This window comes from Electrona antarctica (assembly GCF_951216825.1).
Source record: "Electrona antarctica genome assembly, chromosome: 5".
Lineage (NCBI taxonomy): Eukaryota > Metazoa > Chordata > Actinopteri > Myctophiformes > Myctophidae > Electrona > Electrona antarctica.
The window spans coordinates 54,185,431-54,209,025 of record NC_136810.1 but is presented as its reverse complement, the minus strand read 5'-3'; the positions used below and the strand labels follow the sequence as shown (position 1 = coordinate 54,209,025).

General features: G+C 42.8%; 1 protein-coding gene across 1 annotated transcript in view; it reads left to right on the top strand.

The window, feature by feature from the left end:
• The first annotated feature begins 616 nt into the window (after positions 1-616).
• Positions 617-23,595, top strand: part of asz1 (ankyrin repeat, SAM and basic leucine zipper domain containing 1) — a 70,922-nt gene continuing 47,943 nt past the window's right edge. Inside the window, exons 1-4 of the mRNA XM_079501898.1 lie at positions 617-743; positions 1,041-1,137; positions 1,286-1,408; positions 6,310-6,421. Of these exons, the coding sequence (XP_079358024.1) occupies positions 648-743; positions 1,041-1,137; positions 1,286-1,408; positions 6,310-6,421 (428 nt within the window). The 5' untranslated portion in view covers positions 617-647. The remainder of the gene's footprint in view (positions 744-1,040; positions 1,138-1,285; positions 1,409-6,309; positions 6,422-23,595) is intronic.

The window sequence follows — 23,595 nt, the reverse complement described above, 5'->3', positions numbered from 1 at the left end:
ACTGTAATTCTGCAAACCAATTTTTGATTGGTTAATAAATCAACCAATCAAAAACACCGCAGTGCATTAGGATTAGGAAAGAGTATAGTATAGGCTACTACAGTTAGTGTAAACACTGTAGAAAGTTTCATGCTTTAGTCATAAAATGCACAATACCTTCCATATATGAGCTTAACCGCCGCACTAAAAGTGGTTTCATTTCCATGCACTAGTGTCAACAACTAACCTCGCGGCTTTCCACTAGTGTCAACTCGCGCACCTGCCATGATAATTAACGGAGTCACAAAACCAGTTACACCGAAACAAGTAACCCATCGACTTCGGTGGCGATTAACGTGATATTGGTTCACATCACACTTCTGATTGCATTTGCCAACCAACACGTTTCAGTTCAGACCAAAATGTGCAAATAAAAAGACAAAAAAATACATTTGATTGCCTTTTTAAAAAAAAAACAATTACCTGCTAATCTGATGATGCAACGACCTCGCCTGACTGAGTTTACAATTTACAGGGACCTGGGAATCTGCAAGAAATTGCAAAACAGCGACCTCTCGAGTCACCGAATTGCATAGGTTCAAATTTAACTGTTAAATTAAAAGTGTGCCTGAACAATTATTTCCCAAACAGGGTTTCAACTTTCCAGGATGAGCAGCAGACTTGATAATGCGTTCCCCGGCGGAGATGAAAGCGACTACAGCGACGAGGAGTGGGATATTTCGGTGCCAAAGAACAAAACTCGTGTAAATGTTTCAATTATATATTTTAATGTAGCCTAGTATTATTTGTCATGAAGTTTACGGCCCTGCTGAACCAGAATTCTCCTAGCAGTTTATTAGCACTGGGCCATTCGCGGTGGCTGAGCCTTTTTGTGAACATAGCCAGCTGATATTCAATGAAAATTATGAAATGTGAGCCTGTAAAACAACATTAGGCTGCTGCGATAAATATTGGAGTTTTTGTAGGTTATATGCTCCGTCGTACGACGGTGTCGCCTAAAAATAAGGTTAACATGTGCCCCCCCCACTCCCCCCACCCAGGGAAATGTCGTGCCAGTTGCAGAAGACGACTTATCCAGATTGAAAAGAGCCATTGCTGATGGAAATGTTCAAGCTGTGGAAGAGCTGTTGGAAAATGGTAGGATTGATGTGCTGCTGGCATCATGTTGGCTGGTATAGAAGTGAAGTGAATTTTAAGTGATTTTACATGCCAAATACTACTCCCACAAAATATGCACAATACAGTGACCAACAGCATTAACTGTTTTTGTTGTTTACTTGGACAGGTATGGATGTGGAGACCAGGGTTGGTCTAGAGTGGACCCCACTGATGTGTTCCCTCCATACGGCTAACTTTGACCTGGCCAAGCTGCTGTTGGACCGAGGAGCCAACTCTAACTTCAGCAAAAGTGAGATTAAATTATCAAAGCCCCAATGATGGGGGGGGGGGGGGGGACCTTAGGCGCGATTCATACTCCTATTTTAGAGCCGAATAAAAGTCTGTTCGGCTCTGTGGAGCCTACAATGTGACGTCATTTGAGGTTCGGGGGGCCGGGTACCGTCCTAAAGTCGGCTCTTCGGTGCTACTGAAAATTTCTGACGAGCCGAAATCATTTCGGCACTACAGCTGTAAAATAGGAGTCTGAATCGGCCCTTAGAGTATAATAGAGACGTCACCGGATTTCTCCTCCCATCCACTTGCATTGAGTTGCTCACCAGCCAGCGCATGAGGCGATTTCACCCCTTCTTCCTGGGAATGGAACAGAGTGCATTCTGGGATGGAATTTACCTATAGCTAAGCCCCGCCCCAAACGGCTATGGTCCAATCACAGCTAAGCATAACATGGGTTAGACAAACCTCTCCACCAATAGATTTCCTATATGATAAAACATTGTTTTTAAAAAAGTAATGTCACGCACATATTTTTCCAGTGCATATGGCAGGCCTTGTTGACGGATTTGGAAGAGATTTTGAAGGTCTGGTTCCAAAAATGAACCAGTATTTAATGTTGTCTAAGTGGGAGAGGGCGGGACTTTGCTAAAGGTGAATTAGGCCTTACGTGAACGTTACGTGCCGGGCCAAAAACACGAACGAGTACCGTGCGTGTGTGCGCGACCGTGTAATGAACGGGCGCGCGTTCACGTATGGCCCAATGCCGCTTGAAGATGCAGTGCCTACTTTCGGCCACCATGTCCATTGCGCTGCAGTGTTTCCTCTCGGTGACGTCTCTATTTAATATATACTCTAAAGGGGGAACGTATGTCACATTGCATGTGACGAATATTTATGCCATATTTATATTTATGCCATAAGACAAATTCTGTACAAAGTACTGAATAATATAATTTGGAATTAATTATATCATATATATATATATATATATATATATATATATATATATATATATATATATATATATATATATAGGTGTTTTAAGCATTATGTTATGCTTTAGCTATTAAAAAATAGCAGATCTACAAGCTCATAGCGTGGCACCGAGTGCCGCGCTACGAGCTTGTAGGTCTGCTATTTTTGAAAAATCGTGAAAATGTGGTGCAAATCTTTGAATATATATATATATTCTTTCAGAGCAAGCGTTTTTAACTCAAATCTTTGCTTGGGTTCCTGGAACAACATATTTTCAGATGAGGGTCGGTGGCCAATTTCATATATTTGTGGGGGTCCTTGACATGAAAATGTTTGAGAACAGCTGACATAGAAACATAGGGTTTTTCAGAAAACTGTTTTAGAAGACATTTGTAGAATCATTCCCAGGTCAAAATGGGTTAAAATATATATTTTAAAGACAAGGACTTGAAAAGCAATATTGCTTTTCATATCCACCCACCTTGTTTTGTCTTTTGAAAGGAAAATGCATGTGGTTTCCAAGGCTAGTGTAAATGTAACCATTTGGTCAAATTAGAATTTTACCGTGTGCACATAAGTGAGGGATAGATGCGGTGACACGGGCACGAGACTTTAATGGAATCTTGGATAATTATGCAACGACCGTATCACATTGGATCCTTCCAGGGACTGATATCGCATCAAACGGATCATATCTAATCCTCCGCCAGTCCCCATTGCATTGTGGGTTGCACTCCACTCCCTCCTCTTGGTCGACACTCGACACAAACCTTCTTTCAATTTCCTCACCTGCCGCGGCCAAAGTTCCGCGGACCAATCGGGTGTCACGACGCTATGCTTCATCTGCCATTACTTAAACCATTTTGACCTGAGATCAGATTCTAAAAATGTCTTCTACATCCTGACAGTTTTCTGAAAAAGCTATGTTTCTATGTCAGTCGTTCTTCGATTTTTCAAAAATAGACCTACAAGCTCGTAGCGCGCCACTCAGTGGCGCGCTATGAGCTTGTAGATCTGCTATTTTTGAATAGCTAAAGCATAACATAATGCTAACACCAAAAGGGGTTCCCGCCCAAAATGAGTTAATGTCGATGACGTCAAAGAGGGACTCGCTCAAAAGAATGCCGCTAATCCGCCGGTTTGTTTTCAGTTGACCGGCCGCCCCCAAGACCCCCCCCCCCCCCCGCCCCCACACACACACACACACCCGACACGACACACAGTCTCACTCACAGCTGTGAAATTGAATTCATCTGTTGTGTTGGACCCAGTTAACGTAATGACTGGGAGCATGCAGAGGAGATAAAGGCCTGTGTCTGTTCAGTTACAGTATACAGTATTATAATTAACCCTGCCCACATGCATGCGTGGCAGCGTATTGTAATGACTTCTGTGGTGTGTGTGTGTGTGTCTGTCTGTCTGAACAAAACTCCAGAATAGATGAGGAAAACTTTCATGAAAATGTGTGTGAATGATTAGTAGGCTGACCTCAAAGTGGTGATTACACTTTTTGGACTCAAAAAGCCCAAACTCCTTTTTGGACTCGAGCAGCCCCAAACTCTAGAAGTTTTACTGCTAAACCCGAGTTTCCCGACTTCATTAATAGTCGTTCCCTGCTAAACAGTTTTCAGAGCTATGTTTTATTTGTTTTATTGGGCGATTTTCATAACGTTTAAGACATACAAGCTTTTCCACGGCTACTTTGTGACACGTCACACGTTTGGATCATGTGACCGAAAATGGTGACGCTCACGTTCTGAAGGCCGCTGGTTAATCGAGTCTCCAATAGAATGCTACGGGGAATAGTGGCAGGCTGCGAGCGGCTGTGTTTTTCTTCCTTGTTGTCACTGGCGATTGTGGAATATTCTCCGACATTAGGACATTCGATCGCGCTATTTTAAGGCACACATAAATCAAGGTTTTTCCAATTCATGAGAACATGTTACACTTTTAGAAACGACATTGGTAAGCGGTGGTCAAGGGCTCGCCAAAGTCGAGATCAGCATCGAACCCAATAACCTCATGGCATCGTTTTCTTTTTGGGCTCTACTTGCATCTCTGGCTGACTGCATACACACATGGTGTCCCCTTCTTGAGCTGGAGGCTGGCAAAGGAAACGATTAAGCGGCAGAGCAGCATTCAGTCACTTCCTAATCGTGTTGTGCTGCAGAGCCCGAGCTGAGCTGGGGGGGCTGAGTGGAGGAATGCACGAGTGATTGATAAGATACACACACAACAACACCAGACTGTCGTCATTGTCCTGCTCCCACTGACGCGAGGGTGTCCATGTTTGTTTACCTCAGGCCGCCCACCACACAAACCGACAGTCTGTCACACACACACACACACACACACACACACACACACACACACACACACACACACACACACACACACAGTGACACACGTAGACTAGACGCAGACACGTGTATGCAAAAACCTTCAGATGTAGACACAGGAACATGTTAATGTAAGCCAACACACAGATACAGTAAGTACTTACAAGACACGTAAGTACAGTAAGCTGTGCACACACATTACGTACACACACACACACACACGCACTACATGTACTACTTACTTACTGTAACCCACATGCACGTGTGCGCATGCACACGTTTGGGAATTTGGTCAGCGCTGCCGTAACGAAACTGCAATTAAGCGGTCAGACATCTCTCTTATCAGCGTCCTGATAAGGAGGGTATACTTTCTCTGATGTCGGTCAGCTCCAAAAAAACACCGTAGTTCCTTCTCAACCCAGCTTCGTCAACAGGACGGACTCCAGATCCATCCAGATTCGTGACTATTCTTTGTTTTAATGTGATGTCACACCCTGCCCTCTCGTTACAAAAAAACAGGTATTTTCTCTTATCCTGGGATCGTGTAGTGTTGAAGGCCACAAACAATCTGTATCTGGGGCGTTGGGGTCCAGTCCCTCAAGGGCCCTCTCTCCTATGCTTCCACTGTGCAGTATCCATTTCTACTTTACTAATGTTAGTGACAACAACATTCTAGTGTCAGAAGTGATGGCTTAACAAAGCGGGCATAAAGAAAAGGAAAAGCAAGTTATCGGTGTGTTGTTTTGGTCTATTACACCATTTAGGCTCTATTTTAGCAGGCGTGCCACGGATACCTTTGAGGTACACATCAAAAATGAAACTCTTGTTGAAATGAGTGAAGTAAAATATTTAGTAATTATCTTGGATAATAACCTAAAATTTGAAAAACGGGTAAGGCATAATTTGGTTTTTGGTTTAACCTTCTTGCATATATTATATGCAAGAAGGTTAAACCAAATTTAAATTGCTTTCGTCATATTAGAAGGGACTTATCAGCTAAAACTGCACAACTGTACATGCATGCATGCTATGATTGTCTCACCTTTCATACAGCATTACAACATGGTCACAATTCTCTCAACTGTCTTACCAATAACATCAATATACAAACATGCTATAAAAAGTATGGATCAAAAACCGATGAGATTGCACCTTTTTTGTGGTATTTAAAAAAATACAACCTTTTAACTGTTTGATTTTTTTTTTTTTTATATCTACTATCAAATTGTTTTTTTAAAATGTTTACATGGTCATTGTTCTCTGGACTGGTTGATAGACTTCTGAGCTCTGCTAGAGCAACGACACGAGCCTTAATGGTAACTGTACTGGTCTGCCTTCTCAGAGAAAGAGACAAACCTTTGGAACTCCTTGCCTACGGTTCTAAAACTAGAGACGGATGGTAACGTGTTCTACAGAGGACTCAGACTATTTTTAGAAAAGTCTGGTGAAAGACAGGTGGTGAAAATTAGCACTCGTGCTAACACACTGTAAGCAATGCATCTACAAATTGTACTTATTGTGCAAGGAGCAATGTGATTATGTCCATATCAAATAAATAAACATAAACGCAGTCCTAAACCTCTGGTTGTCCTAATGTCCACAGACGGGTACACAGTGCTCATGGCTGCCTGCACAGCATCGGCCGGCGAGGACAAAATTGCCCGGTGTGTGGAGCTGCTACTGTCCAGGAATGCAGATCCCAACCTACGGAACAGGTGAGTGCTGAAAGGCAAAAATTGGGTCATTATTCATCAGTAAGGAATGGCTATAAACCCATTTAGACCTGAGTTCGATTCGATTCTACAAAGGCCTTCTAAATCATGAGAGTTTTCGGAAAAACCTCATGTTTCTATGTCAGTGGTGCTCAATATTTCATGTCAAGGACTCCCAGAATTGTATGTATTTGGCCGCCGACCCCCATCTGAAAATATTTTGTTCCAGGACCTCCCCAGAAGCAAAGATTTGAGTTAAAAACGTTCGCTCTGAAAGAATATACTGTATATTCAAAGATTTGTGCCACATTTTCATGATTTTTCTAAAATAGCAGACCTACAAGCTCGTGCCGCGCTATGAGCTTGTAGATCTGCTATTTTTCAATAGCTAAATTATAAAATAATGCTTAAAACAAAAGGGGTACCCGCCCCAAAATGGATTAAGACTACAACTAGAAAAGTGGGTTCCTCTGAGCACAGGTCGGTCTGTCTGTCTGTCTGGCCGGGTTGCCTAGCCAGGAGGACCCTCAAATTTTGGAAGGAAGTTGTAGCCAAATTGACTCTATGCACACACGCCATTTTGGAAAGAACTTGGGCCCCCTTCCTTCACAGGTGTTACAGATGATACTAATGAAGGCTCTGTTCCATTCTGGTCAGACAGAGTCAGGGTGTCATTCGTCAAATGTCTGCGTCAAAACAACAGCTGGGAATGAAATGTGTACTTGGTTTAAAATAATAATAATCACACTTGTACATTCATTAATACGTTTCTTAAATTTAAATTAAATTTACAACTTCTATCATTCAAGACTGCCCCCTCCTAATCATGTCTCTGCTCGTCGGCGGTGTCTCAGTGGGAACACATCTTCACGCTGGTGCAAATTGTTCCCAGAACATGTTGAACTCCGGGGCGGTAATAATTAGTTTTGCCGTAAGGAAAGCAGAGTCATCCACTTTTTAACATGCTTGCATCAAATCAATGAATGTGCTTTAAAAGCGCATCCATGGTAGCCAATTGGAATCTAACTGATACATCTTAACCACATGACTCCAGAGATTACGTCTAACGATTTGTGAGTGAGCTTTGGGACAGAATTTGTAGGAGTAGTTGCAAAAACGTGTGCTAAAAAACAAATGGCGGAAAATGTTCAAATGCCGTATACATATTTCCCATGATGGTTTCCATTACGTTCGGCAGCCATGTGGTTGCATTGTTCACCACGGCGCTACATACGGTGTGTGTGTATATTTGGCCGTTTTGGTTGGAACGTCCTGTTATGGCATCTGCATGCACTGTACAGGCTGGTATCAGACAGGCAGACAAATAAACACACCGTGGAGTTTACAGAGGGTGGGTGGACTGGAATCACTGCAAGGCCTCTAGTACTGGGGCTACATTTCTCCTAGTAAGATTCTAATGTTGAACATCTTCATATAGGTTTTGACATTGTCGTGAATATTCTGTGACTACTTAACCCATTTTGGGCGGGAACCCCTTTTGGTGTTAGCATTATATATATGCATTATATAATTATAGCTTGTAGGTCTGCTATTTTTGAAAAGTCGAAGAACCACTGACATAGAAACAGCTTTTTCAGAAAACTGTCAGAATGTAGAAGACATTTTTTGAATCTGATCTCAGGTCAAAATGGGTTTAAGGAGAATTCCATGCTAGAAGGCTTTCTTACCTTTTATTTGTAGTTGTTACGTCCCCACCAAAGAGGTCCAGGTGTTATTTTGTGCAAAAGCGCATTATTGGCTATTTCCCCTACCATAAGCCCTCAATGAATTGCATTGAATTGAATGGGGCTATGGGGTGTCGCTTATTTCCATCGCTCAAAAATCTTTTTTTTGTATATATCCTCTCTTCATAAAGAGAGGATACTAAGTGTGCCGCTTAGTATCCTAAGCGGCACACTTACTACTTATTTCGATGGAAATAAGCGAATTAGCACAAAAACCCAACCCCCATTGAGGGCTTATGGTAGGGGAAATAGCCAATAATGCACTTTTGCACAAAATAACACCTGGACCTCTTGGACGTAACAACTACAAATAAAGGTAAGAAAGCCTTCTAGTATGGAATTCTCTAATGGGTAAGTAAATAAAAAGCCTGGCAAGGGGAGAACACATTCCCTGCCAAGGACGACTACTCGTTTTATCAAATGGCAAGGTTGAGATTGCGCTAGATTACCGTATATTAGCGTCTCCGTGTCTAGGCGGTAAACCGGAAGTGGTTGGTCCGTCGATAAAATCGGTTCCCCCTCATTGACTTGAACGGTCGGTGACCCGAGATCTTGACACCCTTTTTTATCTCGGATTCTAATCCCAGAGTCTGATTCTAATCAAAACGAGCTCTATTTGCGGCCGATTCCGGTCGCGTCACAGTTTAAAAATAATCATGCCTCGGGTGGTCCGCGATACTCCTGCGAATGGATTGCTTATGTGTGAGCTGGGGTAATTTTTGGGGTAATTTTTGCCTCAAGCTCAAACGCTCAGAATAGAAAGACATCGGCAGGGGCATGATAATTAATTAATTAATGATTACATGGCAGACAGTGTGGAGGAAAATACCTGTAAATGCTTAATGGCATACAAATGAAGAGATTTGAATGGGTGCACATAGTGTTTTGGTCTCACAAACCTCTTAAACATTTGTTTTTTAATTATGAGTAAGTTGTAAGAGCTGGGCCCTCTATTGACGTCTGCAGATGTTGTCAGGCCATACACTCATACTGCCTGACCACACACACACACACACACACACACACACACACACAGTGGTGGTAGGAAATTGATTGTTTCCTCTCTAGACAAAATATTTGAAGAACAGTTAATGAGAGGCAGCGGTGGATATGGGATGAGGTGCGTGTGTGTGTGTGTGTGTGGGGGGGGGGTGTAAGTGTGTGTGTGTGTGTGTGTGTGTGTGTGTGTGTGTGTGTGTGTGTGTGTGTGTGTGTGTGTGTGTGTGTGGGGGGGAGGGAGGAGGAGGAGGAGGGAGGGAGGGAGGGAGGGAGGGAGGGAGGGAGGGAGGTGTGCCATATGATCATGGCAGTCGGATGAGAGCAAAGGAGGACAGGACAGGGGTGAATGTGGGCTCACAGAACAAACCCACTCACTCCATGTCCGTTTTACGTATGCGTATCAAACCAGCACTTAACAGCAGCTGTGTGTCCGGCCTCCAGCCCAGCGCAAACGAGCGCTCCCTCCGTGTCATATCGCCATCCTAGGGACTCTGGGAGGGGGGAGCAAGATGTGGGCTCTACCACTCATACGGTCGGTCCTCCTTGGGACCGTTTGGCTGGACTGGTTCGCTCTGGTCAGGACAGTAACGCATCTGTGCTTTTAACCCATTTAGACCTGACGTCAAAATTTTAAAAATGTCTTCTAAATCCTGACATGTTTCTATGTCAGTCGTTCTCAAACATATTCATGTCAAGGACCCCAAATATATATGACATTGGCTGCCGACCCCCATCTGAAAATATGTTGTTCCAGGGACCTCCCAGTAGCAAAGATTTGAGTTAAAAACTTGCTCTGAAAGAATATATATTCAATGATTTCAGGCACATTTTCACGATTTTTCAAAAATAGCAGACCTACAAGTTCATGAGCTTGTAGATCTGCTATTTTTCAACAGCTAAAGCATAACGTAATGCTTAAAACGCCAAAAGGGTTTCCCGCCCAGAATGGGTTAAGCTTTTAACCACTTACCCATTATTTTAAACTTTAGCTGTTAGGAGAAAGGAGGGAAACCCGCACACCGCCACTTGCCAGGTTCAAGAGCATTTATTTTCAAGCAGAGATCCTACTCTATTAACAAGAGCGGAAAATAAAAAATGTGCACCTAAAAGTGCCTATTGTAACCGGCTGGTCAAGAAGTACAGATCAACAGCATTTATAGCATAACATTCAATAGTAGTTCATCATTAAGTCCTTTAGGCATAGGAGGCCTTAGCTATGTTTCACCAGTTTCAATTGAAACGGGCCTCCACCCTCAGGGGGGCCTCCGAGCTCCGACTGACCGTCAGGTGTCAGTCAACCCCCCCCCCCCCCGCCAGCCTTGGCCCTCTCTCTCTCTCTCTCTCTCTCTCTCTCACTCGCTGCCTTACTCTCTCCCACAATTTTAAGTTACACTTATTTCCTGTTAATAACCATGGGTACAATGTGTGGCATTGGGAGGTAAAGGGGAGACACTTTATTGTGAAGGGACGACAGGAGAGGTGGTGGTGTTGTTGCTGCGTAATTGTCGAGAGTAATGGCTGCGTGCGTTATTGAACAGTCAAAACTATTTGTATCAATACACCTGTATCAACAGAATAATGATGTCATAGGTATATATGGAGGCCTCATATTTGGTCTTGAAACGGGCCTCCAGATTCCTAAGGCCGCCCCTGCCTTTAGGGGTATCAGGTTTGTAAAGTGTGTATCCAGTAGGCCTCATGTTGTTTCAAAAGGACATCGTGGTTACCACCGGAAGTTTGACTTGTTCTATACCAATAAAGCGAAAAGTGGAGATGTCATGTTTATGATCATTAAAATGGCAACGGCAACAGGATATTCAGTCATTTCTTCTGATCAAACTCTTATGTTCACTCATTCTCTGTTTTAACTGTCTAGTAGTTTTGCCTATGTATGCTAAACCACAGGGATCATATATTTGATCATATACACCACATGGGTTGACACACTAGTACTAATGCTATTGATCTTGAACTTCTTGCCAGTATGAGGATGGTTTCAAAAAAGGAGGTCTTGTGTGTATTACCACACTGAGCACATGGATAGTTTCCTTGTGGGAGTGGACTTAACAAGGTCTGTCTGAGTGAGACCTGGGGAGACTGAAGGTGTACAAGCTGGTCTTTTAGAGAGACTGAAGGTCTGTCTGAGTGAGACCTTGGGAGACTGGAGGTCTGTCTGAGTGAGACCTGGGGAGACTGAAGGTCTGTCTGAGTGAGACCTGGGGAGACTGAAGGTCTGTCTGAGTGAGACCTGGGGAGACTGAAGGTCTGTCTGAGTGAGACCTGGGGAGACTGAAGGTCTGTCTGAGTGAGACCTGGGGAGACTGAAGGTCTGTCTGAGTGAGACCTGGGGAGACTGAAGGTCTGTCTGAGTGAGACCTGGGGAGACTGAAGGTCTGTCTGAGTGAGACCTGGGGAGACTGTCTTTTAGATTCTTACCCCGTTTGAAGGAAAACAGGGGTGGGTATTTAAACGGTGTAGCCAATTCAGGGTCAGAGGTTAAAATATGCCAGTGTTGTTTAAAGATTGCTTTTATCCTATGCGAATGAGGAGAATACGTGGTAACACACATGTGACCGAAAACGTCTTCTTTTTTTTCAGAGTTATTTTCAACAGCTCAGAACGAGGCTTATTTAAAGTTAATGTGTATGCTTTGTCAGTACACTCAATTGAATTACCTCTCTGAACAAACTTGTCTAATGGGACTAATGGGTAAAGACTTAATAAGGGCGGGGGGTTACTGGTGGCCAATAATAAAGTATTACGATCTGTTTCTTTCTGATAGAGGGTCATAGAAAGGTTACCTTCCTTCACCATTATCCACATATCTAGGAAGTGTACCTTTGATTGGCTACATTCTATAGTGAATGAGATTAAAAGCCATTCAATAATGTTAAATGTTGAATTTCGTCTGAGCCACCTTTTAAAGACACAGCATATATCATCGATATATCTATACCATTTAATAATGTTTTGTTTGTATGTGTTCTTTTCAGAATTATAGACGTATTTTTTTCTTCGAAAATGTCCCATGAACAGGTTGGCAAAATTGGGTGCAAAGATGGAACCCATGGATGTACCAGATACTTGCAAATACAATTCATTATCAAAGATAAAATAGTTATACTGGAACTACACCTCCCGAAATCTGCCATTTCCGTTCACGAAAATATATTTTAAAATATCTTTAGAGCGTATTTTTTTATTTACTTTTCGGCTAAGCAACAAGCTATCTATGCTTAGATGATTTATATTCATATTAGGACAAATGTGCGCGACTGTAAAGACGAAACGGAAGTGTGGAGGAGGCTCCACTTCCGCTTTTTTTTTTTTTGGTCAAATTATAAATTGTTACGCAAACATTATGATATTTCTTGTATAGAAAACAAAAAAATAAAGAAAAAATACAAGGACAAAAAAGAGAAAAGAAAACCCTCAACCCTCCCACCCATACTGCTCAGTGACACCGCATACTATAGAATAAAATAGTAATTTGAAAAATGGAAAACATCTGAAAAGAAAATGCCGTACAGTCAACCATATCAGTGGTATCCTGTCTATTAATTGTTTCTACTCAAGTAATGGACAAGGGGCAGCCAAACTTTATCAAATTGTCTCTCAGGAAATACCTTATTCTCTCAAGATGAAGTGTACTAGTCATTTCATTTAGCCAATGCTTAAATGCAGGAGCCTCCTCCTTTTTCCAGTGCATCAAAATTAGTTTTTTTTGCTGTAATCAGACCATATGAGAAGAGTTGTTTCTGTGCTCTCGTCAACATAGGCATGGAGTCTGACAAACCCAGTATAATTAGTACAGGATCGGGGTCAATATGAATACTCAAAATATCAAAGTGTCTCAAATATCTTAATCCAATATCTTTGTATCCAAGGGCGAAGCTGTGAAGAAGATTTGCATCTATTGCATTACATTTGTCACAGTGCGAAGTAATATCTGGGAATATGTTATGTAATTTTAATTTGGAATAATGGAGTCTATGTATTACTCGAAACTGGATAAGGCAATGTCTGGAGTTGATAGAGCACGCTTTAATTTCTTCAAGGCTGTCTTCCCAGAGCTCGTCTGAAATTGAAGTCCCCAGCTCATTTTCCCATGCCAACTTAATAGCTGATGTAGTAGGTAGGTTTGCCACTTGAAATGATTCATAAAGATGTGACACCCTCACGTCTGGTTCTATATTATTAAGAAGGAACTTATCTAGGGATGAAGGTGTAGCTCTCTCAAAAGTGGGAGAAAGGTTACGGATGTAGTTCCTAACCTGTAGAAACCTAAACAAGTTACTCCCAGGGAGTCTATATTTTTCCTGCAGTTGAGCAAATGAGGCAAAAGTTTCGTGTGTGTGTGTGTGTGTGTGTGTGTGTGTGTGTGTGTGTGTGTGTGTGTGTGTGTGTGTGTGTGTGTGTGTGTGTGTGTGTGTGTGTGTGTGTGTGTGTGTGTGTGTGTGTGTGTGTGTGTGTGTGTGTGTGTGTGTGTGTGTGTGTGTGTGTGTGTGTGTGTGTGTGTGTGTGTGTGTGTGTGTGTGTGTGCGCACACACACATACATACATACAGTCATACATACATACATACATACATACATACACATATATATATATATATAATATATATGTCACCAATTGTGCGTATACCCAAACCCTTCCACTGTGCAAACGTGTCATCCAGTTGGGATGGTGTAAATGAGGGGTTATCAGCTATAGGGAGCAGAAAAGATAGTGAGTTGTTCCTAAAATATGTTTTGATTTGTTTCCAGATTCTTATAGTGTGAATAACAAGGCATCCATTGTAAATGGATTTATCTAAGGTCACGGGGGATAATATTATTGAACCTAAACAGTATGGGAGACATTTATCCTGCTCCCATTGTCCACTTCCGCTTTTTTGAGTGGTGTAAACCACTCCTACAACTGGCTTTGTTAGTCTGTCTGTCTGTCTGTCTGTCTTTCGTCTGTGAAAAAAAATGAGCATGGTTGCTCCGGTCACCCAGTTCACCTGGGTGTGATTTCATTACGTCAGACATTATGTCAGATCAGAGCTGATCAGGCTATATAAGACCTTACACCACTCAGTTCACACGGGTGTGATTTTCTTGTTATTGTACTCATGATATAGCTCTTCCGTTGCTCCAGACTGTATGATGGAAGCATTTGGAAATTGCGAGACTAAGACACGAGACTAAGTCTCGACTGGCTAAATAGTATTTTAGAGCATCAAGACCAGCATCATGTGCTATGATAGTATATAGGCTAGTTATTTTTAAGTGGTGCAACCACTTCCTTAAGTGACTATGTGTGTGGCTGGGTGGGTAGCTGGCTGGGTGGGTGCGTCAGCATGGTTGTTTTTCACCACCTGTGCGCAACCTAACACACACACAAACACACACGCACATATTAACTGTATATATGGTGATTTTGGGTGTGCCAGTACAGTACAGTAGAGGGAGCCCCACACGGTAACTCTGTCATTTCTCTCAACCGTTTCGGACGCGGGGCGGCTCGCCGGAATCGGGACCCCCACACGGAGTTGCACCACTTACTTCACACAGGTGTGATTTTTAAGCAAAAGGCAGATGCACACCTCAGAAGGCTAGTGACAGGTGCGTAGGGCAATTAGAGCATACATTAAAAAGGTTCAAAGATACCCTTTTTGAGTGGTGTAAACCACTCCTACAACTGGCTTTGTTAGTGCAGAAAAAATGAGCATGGTTGCTATGTTCACCCTGTTCACCCGGGTGTGATTTCATTACGTCAGACATGATTTCATTATGTCAGACATAGCCATAAGACCTTACACCACTCAGTTCACACGGGTGTGATTTTTAGTATATAGGCTAGTGACATCTAAAGTAAGTAATCACGTATCCTCGGGTAGATCGGAAATGCCAGAATATAGGGTAGAATCCCTAATATAGGAAGGATGTTTATGAACCAAAGGTTTAATGAAATGGTCTACATATTCTGACAGAGGTGACAAGAGAGAATTGATCTGTGCCACATTTCGGTCGCCCTGGTGGTTCAGTCATAGTTTTATGGATCTTTGGAAGTGTGTAAAACACAGGTCGGATTGGATGTCGGCTGTATAAGAAATCAATCGGGTTTGGAGATGAAACCTTTGGTTCTTGCATCATCCAAAAAAGTAAATATCTCACGCTGAAATGACAGGGTCGGATCACTTTTACATTTTTTTTATAGAACTTTTTATCTGCCCACTGAGACAAAATTTCTAATGTTGCACTTATCCTGAACAACTAAACCCCCACCCTTGTCCGCAGGTTTGAACACTTACGTCTTTATCATCCAGCAACTCCACAAGAGCTTGCTTCTCCCTTTTGGGACAGATGACTAGACACCCGAAAAGGTTGTTCATTGGCTTTCGAAACATCCTGAGTCTGCAGAACATATTAATGGAAGGATTAGAAACATTTGGGCAAAAGGTGCTCTTAGGTCTAAAATAGCTAGGGTTTTTAGGGGAAAAAAAGTTGGTCAGTCAGACGAAATTCATTTTTTAACATTATTGAATGACTTTGACTCTAATCTCATTCACTATGGAATGTAGCCAATCAAAGGTACACTTCCTAGATATGTGGATAATGGTGAATGAAGGTAACCTTTCTATGACCCTCTATCAGAAAGAAACGGATCGTAATACTTCATTATTGGCCACCAGTAACCCCCCCCCGCCCTTATTAAGTCTTTATCCATTAGTCCGTTTTACAGACTGAGTTTGTTCCTCTACCGAGGATTTTATTGAGAAATCATCTGAGATGAAAGCCAGGTTTTGTACAGAGAGGTCATTCAATTGAGTGTACTGACGAAGCATACACATTAGCTTTAAATAAGCCTCGTTCTGAGCTTTTGAAAATAACTCAGAAAAAGGTTTTTGGTCACATGTGTAACCACATATTCTCCTCATTCGCGAAGGATAAAAGCAGTGGTACCAGTCATTTTTGACGTGCACGCGCAGGGACGGAAAAGAACGTGTGTTCACGCTAGAACGAGTCCCCCTAGATTCAAGAGAAGACGCACCGACCTCGCGTCACAAGACTTTCCAAGACGCACCAAGTACCAAGCAGTGTAGGTTTACTGGCGCCCCCTCTATTTCAAATCAATTCAATTCAAAGGGCTTTATTGGCATGAGAAAACATACGTTTACATTGCCAAAGCAGAAAGCACAATACAACAATACAGCAATACAATCAAAACAAAAAATATGTACATTTGAACGTCAGAATCTTCAATAGCTCAATTTCTATATTGTACCAAGATCACTGGATGCAGGTATAGTGCAGGAATATACACAATGATTAGTCTTTAGGGTGGTTGTGTTCCGTTTGAAGTCAAGTACCGTGCCGAATTCAAATGGCTACTACTTTGCATAACAGCAGCTTTAACTGTTTATACCTGAGCGCACGTAGCCTATACGGTAAGCATGCACATGCACTTCAGCAGTAGGCTATGGCTCCAGTAGGCTACTGCTGCTGTGAGGTGTTCCGCACACAAGAAGAATGCCTCCTCCATCAAAGAACAGATTAATTCGTCCAAAGCAAACTTTTTAGTTTCGCTAGTGTGCAGTAAAGGTGTTTGTCTGACTATTTTTAAGTCTATTTTGTGTTTGTGTGTCTAAAACTCTCACACACTATACATGCGCACATGCACACGCGTGTGACGTTCCGTGGTACCAGGAAATAAAATCACCATGACACCACTGGATAAAAGCAATCTTTAAACGACACTGGCATATTTAAAGCTCTGACCCCTGAGTTGGCTACACTGCTTAAATGCCCACCCCTGTTTTCCTTCAGACGGGGTAAGAATCTAAAAGACCAGCTTGTACACTTTCAGTCTCCCCAGGTCTCCCCATGTGCTCAGTGTGGTAATACACACAAGACCTCATACTGGCAAGAAGTTCAAGATCAATAGCATTATTACTTGTGTGTCAACCCATGTGGTGTATATGATCAGATGTCCCTGTGGTTTAGCATACATACGCAAAACTACTAGACAGTTAAAACAGAGAATGAGTGAACATAAGAGTTCGATCAGAAGAAATGACAGTGAATAGCCTGTTCCAGTTCATTTTAATGATCTTAAACATGACATCTCCACTTTTCGCTTTATTGGTCAAACTTCCAAGAAGAGGTGGCAACCACGATGTCCTTTTGAAACAACGTGAGGCCTACTGGTTACACAGTTTAGTGACCGTCAGCCAGTGTTGTTTTTGGCAGCAGATTTTAGTTTTAGTCATTAGTCTCTTGAATAGTTTTAGTCACCTGGAATGTTTTAGTGTTAGTCTAGTTTTAGTCGACTAAATATCATAAGATTTTAGTCGACTAAATCTACAGTTGATTTAGTCGACCAAAATATATTTTGGCGGGCCTTGATGCCGACAGTTTTTTTCACTTGCTGAAAATAGACTATCTACAAGCCCACAACGCGTCGCGCTGTGACGCGTTGTGGGCTTGTAGATCGTCTATTTTCAGCATGCAACTAATTGTAAAATGACTTGTCAAAATGAATTGTCAGTATATTTAGTCAATATTTCATTTAGTTTCCATTTAGTTTTCGTCAGTGAAAACAGGTAGTCGACGGACATTTTTCCTCTTGGTTTTAGTCGATGAAAACAACGCTGCCGTCAGCCCATTCTGAATCAAGCCTGAGGAAGGTCGCAAGACCAAAACGTTGCTCTGCTTTAAAATAAATGCTCTTGAACCTGGCAGGTGTGCGGGTGTCCCTCCTTTCTCCTACGTTGTATGCCTCGTCACCATCGCACCTGCTCCAAATTGTCTATACCGGGTGTGCAGAAGCCTTCTCTCCATAAAACGTTTGCTGTTGAAAAATAGCAGATCTACAAGCTCATAGCGCGGCACCGAGTGCCGCGCTACGAGCTTGTAGATCTGCCATTTTATTTAAATCGTGAAAATGTTTGAAATTAGGCACGCCAGGTTGAAAGCCGTGAAACATACACTGATAAAGCTATGCTGATACTGGTATGAAAAATCAAAGCAATTCCATTTTCTGTCTTTTGAAAGGATGAAAATTCTTTCAACATCATGGTCTGTTTTCAAAATATTGGTCCAGGCTGTCCAATGAAGGTAAAGGGATTGGTACTTGGTATGGATTTAATTTAAGTACATTCAGGACATTCCTGAGATGATAAAAACTTGTGTGAATGAGTCGGCTCTCAAAGCGGGCTGGAATCAAATAAGACACTCAAAAGTTTTTTTGGCAACGGATTTGAGTCCAATGCCAAAAAATTGCCTTAGTTTAGTTTATTTGTCCCACACTCCCAGCCTCCCAGACTGGAGTCACACAGTGGTGACCAGTGAAAATAACAGCTCTACAAGCTCACAACGCGCGACACGTTGTGCGCTTGTAGATCTGCTATTTTCAGCAAGTGTAAAATCTGTCATTATGACGGCATCAAGGCCCGCCAAAATACATTTTAGTCTACTAAATCAAACTGTAGATTTAGTCGACTAAAATCTTATGATATTTAGTCAACTAAAACTAGACTAACATTCCGGGTGACTAAAATTTGACTAAAACTAAATAAACTATTCAAGAGACTATGACTAAAACTAAAATCGAAATTTGCTGCCAAAAACAACACTGGTGGTGACTCCCACCACAGAGCTGGCCTTCCTCGTCAGTTTGTTCAGCCACTTTTGCATCTATAGCAGCCTGCTGCACACACTGAAGGACCTGAGAAGACAGCGTTTCTTCCCGGTATTGCTCAGTGCTCACCACCATGTCTGTCAGGCTGCCCTGTATACCGTGATGATGTTATTTATTAGGCCTGCCGATATGATAGTCTGTACTGCAGGCCAGTGTTGTTTTTGGCAGCAAGTTTTAGTCATAGTCTCTTCAATAGTTTTCATTTAGTTTCAGTCACATTTTAGTCACCTGGAATGTTTTAGTGTCTAGTTTTAGTCGACTAAATATACAGTTGGTTTAGTCGAACAAAATGTGTTTTGGCGGGCCTTTCACTTGCTGAAAATAGCAGATCTACATGCTCACAACGTGTCGCAGTGCGACGCGTTGTGAGCTTGTAGCTGAGCTGAGGCCCTACAACAAGGCCCCCTGGGGACATCGAGTCAAACCTATTGAAAAAGAGGTTAAACGTGGCTGCGACTTTGCCCATTCCTTGGCCAAAGCCTTGAGCCGTGGTGCTTGACTGCATGTGACCAGTTATTTTCCTCATCTCCTCCCATTCTATTCAGTACATCCTTAGTAATGTTACGTTCAGGTTTGCCCTTGGTCTTCTCCTTCCTCGGCATCTCTTTCAGATCTTTTGTCACAGCCCTTTAGCCCTCTCAGTCTGGACATGAAGGCTCCCTGCTTCATGTTCAAACAAATCTAATCCCTGCCTCTTGGCCTTGTGGAGATAAAACACAAAAATAAAGCCTTGTTAATGCACAGCTTGTTGTTGGGAGGAGGAGGGGGTCCTGGTAGGGCAGAACACTGTCCTCGCATCACCTGATGGGAGTCTGTCCTCAGCACCTGGTGTAGTCTAGACTGTAACCCAATGACAGTGACCATCAAATATGGACAATCTGGAATACTTTGCACTAGGGATGCACCGAAAGGGAAATATAGGAATACCGAATATAGGAAACAGTTGGCCGAAAACCGAATACCGAATATCCGAATATGATTAATATTATATATCTTTTTTCCTACCATTGCTGTCATGGCCTTTTTGGGCAGCGGTGGCCTAAGGGTTAGAGGAGCGCCCTTGTTGCCGAAAGGTTGCCGGTTCGATTCCCCGGACGGGCAGGAAAAATCTGGGTGGGGAAGTGATTGTCATCACTCACCCAACACCGCTGAAGTGCCCTTGAGCAATTAGGCACTGAACCCCAAACTGCTCCCCCTGGAGCTGCTTAGTGGCCAACAGTATAAGACTGTGGTTGTACTGGTCAGCTCCCAGGTTTTAATGTGTGTGTGTGCGTGTCTGTCTGTGTGTTTCTATGTGCAGGGCGTTGCTGAAAATGAGCACCTGTGCTCAGCTACTTCCCTGGGTAAATAAAGGATAAAAAGAAAATGGCCGTACCTTAAAGCTACTTGATTTATGGCAAAATAAATGGTTATGGCAATACCTAACTTAAAAAAATAATCGCTATTATGGGTCCATAAAACGTTTATTCAGCTCTTTTGAATGCATTAATTGCATACACTATTCGGTGATATATTTTCTACCTATTCGGGCCGAAACCGAATAGGCCGAAATTGCATTTTTAGCCATTTTCTGCCGAATATTTTCTGCCGAATATTTTCTGCCGAATATTTTCAGCCGAATATTCGGTGCATCACTACTTTGCACTCTAGTCTGGAAACACTATATAGGGTTGTTGGCCTTCCCTAGAAGATATAATTGCATATTAGGACATTTCATCCTACGTACTGTACAGTACAGTATAATGCTGCCACGGGGAAGGCTTGGAAGCATATTCAAGGAAAGTGGGGTTTGGGTAACGACAAGTTAAGGTCCTTTCAGACAGGGGAGCGACTGACGCGCCTCTTATTTCATTTTCAATGAGAGGTGTGCGTTTATTTTGGCGCACGCAGAGAAGTTGAGGGGCGATTATGCAGCCGTATGTTCGGTCCCGTGAAATTGTCCCACGTGTGCTAGTTTCGGGCATACGCCCGCGGGCTACTAGACCTGGATTGGGGTGAGCTCTTTTTTTTTTACCGATTCGGGACGGAAACCTTTTTTTTGTGTTTTAAGCATTAATTTATGTTATACTTTATCTACTGAAAAAGAGCAGATCTACAAGCTCATAGCGCGGCACTCGGTGCCACGCTACGAGCTTGTAGATCTGCTATTCTTGAAAAATCGTGAAAATGTGGCGCAAATCTAAATTAATGTATATTCTTTCACAGCGAACATTTTTAACTCAAATCTTTGCTTCTGGGGGTCCCTGGAACGACATATTTTGAGATGGGGGTCTGCGGCCAATTACATATACTTTTTGGGGTCCTTGTTTGAGAACCACTGACATAGAAACATTGTTTTTTTTTCAGAAAAATGTCAGGATTTAGAAGCCTTTTTTTTTTTTTTTAAGAATCGGCCTCAGGTCTAAATGGGTTTTGATATGTTTATTGACAATGTTTACATGTACAGAAAAATGCACATAGTTATACATCACTATCAAAAGGATAAATGCAAGAAAGCCAACGGTTAAGTTGACACAGAACAACCTACTGTTACTCTAGTATTATGTAAAGATACAGTATGTCAACCCATGATGGTAAACAGTCCCCAGCATCAGCATTCAGTGAAGGGCACCTAGAAAGAAAGTAGAAGGCATCAGATGCTTGCGTCAAGATATGCAACCCAAGGGTTTTAAGGGCAGTGAACGGACACACTGAACCCGCTGACACGTCTTTCAGAGCACCGTTTCTATTTTGGAGAGTTTACATGTGACACACCACCAAACCACAATGTGGATTAACCGTGTACTGTATATATGGCCTCACTACTTCAAACCTGTGTTGCAGTGTGTATGTCAACCATGTTCTTAAATGAAATGGATTAAGGGCTGACTGCACAGATCCTGGAAAAATAAAAGATTGGTCTTTGAAATCTTTGAAACCATAGGCACAATATGATTAAAAAAGATCACACTCATGTTAAGTGAAGGGTGCCTCACTCCTTTAAACAAACATCGTACTCTAAACAAACATTAAAAGTCCATAGACTTGGCTGCGGGTTCATGTGTTTGGTCCCGACACCTTACCCAAAACCTAACCTCACAGGAACCCACGGGTTAGTTTTAACCTGCCACGCATGTCGGGAGCCACAGGTTAGTTTTAGCCTGCCACGGGTTAGTTTTAACCTGCCACGGGTTAGTTTTAGCCTGCCACGGGTTAGTTTTAACCTGCCACGGGTTAGTTTTAGCCTGCCACGGGTTAGTTTTAACCTGCCACGGGTTAGTTTTAACCTGCCGCACATGTCGGGAACCACAGGTTAGTTTTAGCCTGCCACGGGTTAGTTTTAACCTGCCGCGCATGTCGGGAGCCACAGGTTCGTTTTAGCCTGCCACGGGTTAGTTTTAACCTGCCGCGCATGTCGGGAGCCACAGGTTCGTTTTAGCCTGCCACGGGTTAGTTTTAACCTGCCGCGCATGTCGGGAGCCACAGGTTCGTTTTAGCCTGCCACGGGTTAGTTTTAACCTGCCGCGCATGTCGGGAGCCAAGGGTGACTTTTAACCCGCAGCACGGGTTAGTTAGTTGTAACCTGCCGCACATGTCGGGAGCGACGGTGTTGTCGAACTAAATGCCTGTCGGACTGTAAGTATGTCTAACAAAGTATGCAGCCCCTTGGCTGCCACATGACGCCTCGTTTAGTACTCTAAACAAACATTGAAAAAGTCCATAGACCCGGGTGCCATATGACGTTAATTTCTGAAAGCCAGACATTGGAGGGGCTAGCACCCCTCAATAAATATGGATGAGAGCAAGTTCAAGATTCAAGTTCAAGAGCTCAGCTTTTGTGATACTGCAACACTAGTGTGACTGATGTACTGGTTCTAGACAGTGAGTCATCTCACAAAAATCTGTACACATGATCTCCGGACCTTTCCGATGAAAACTCGAACGGCGGAATTTTGATAGTGCCTATCGTTCGGCCATAATCGTCGTCCGAAGTTAGTAGGAGGGGCCTATTTTACAAAAATGCCATAAATCACGAACAAAATGTCCGATCCATCCCAAATTTTAATCACATCGCGGGTGGTTCAATCAACCAAAAGCCAAAAGCAATTCCATTTTCATCCATAGGGGGCGCCGCAAATGCGAAAAATGTAACCGTTTCTTGCAGAAAAATGATTTATGGGCGGATAAATCCCCTCCGAATTACTTACGCATGATCACAGGGGTGACGTGACATTGTAATTGGCTGGCAATATCAGCAGGAGGGGCATATGTAAGCTACTGACTGCGGCAACCACACTTTGCAATTTTTTAAAATTGCGACCTTTCTAGTTTAATGTAGGCCTTTCAGAAAGTATAACTCAGGTAAAATAATGGGCCACTCTGCAATAGTTTAGCTATAGTTTTGTATTCTCGACAGTCTGCGTAATGTGGACTTACTGACTTGTTCTAACATAACATACAGTGGCACAGTCGGTAGTGTTGTCGCCTCACAGCTAGAAGGTCCTGGGTTCGATTCCCGCTGGGGGCGTGTTCTCTCCTCCGCGTCATCAATGCCCATACCTGAGGCGGGGTTGGCGAAAGGGCCTTTTAGTGGAGTTTGTTCTCCTCGTGTAGGTACCCTCACTCCCCCCCCCCTGTCAGGTGAAAAGAAGCAGCTTGGACTCCTCATGCATAGAAGGAAGCATTAGGTCAGTCCGCTGCTCCCCCAGGTTGGCAGAGAAAGTGTAGCGCCCAGGATTACATTAGATAATTTACACTGGGTGATAA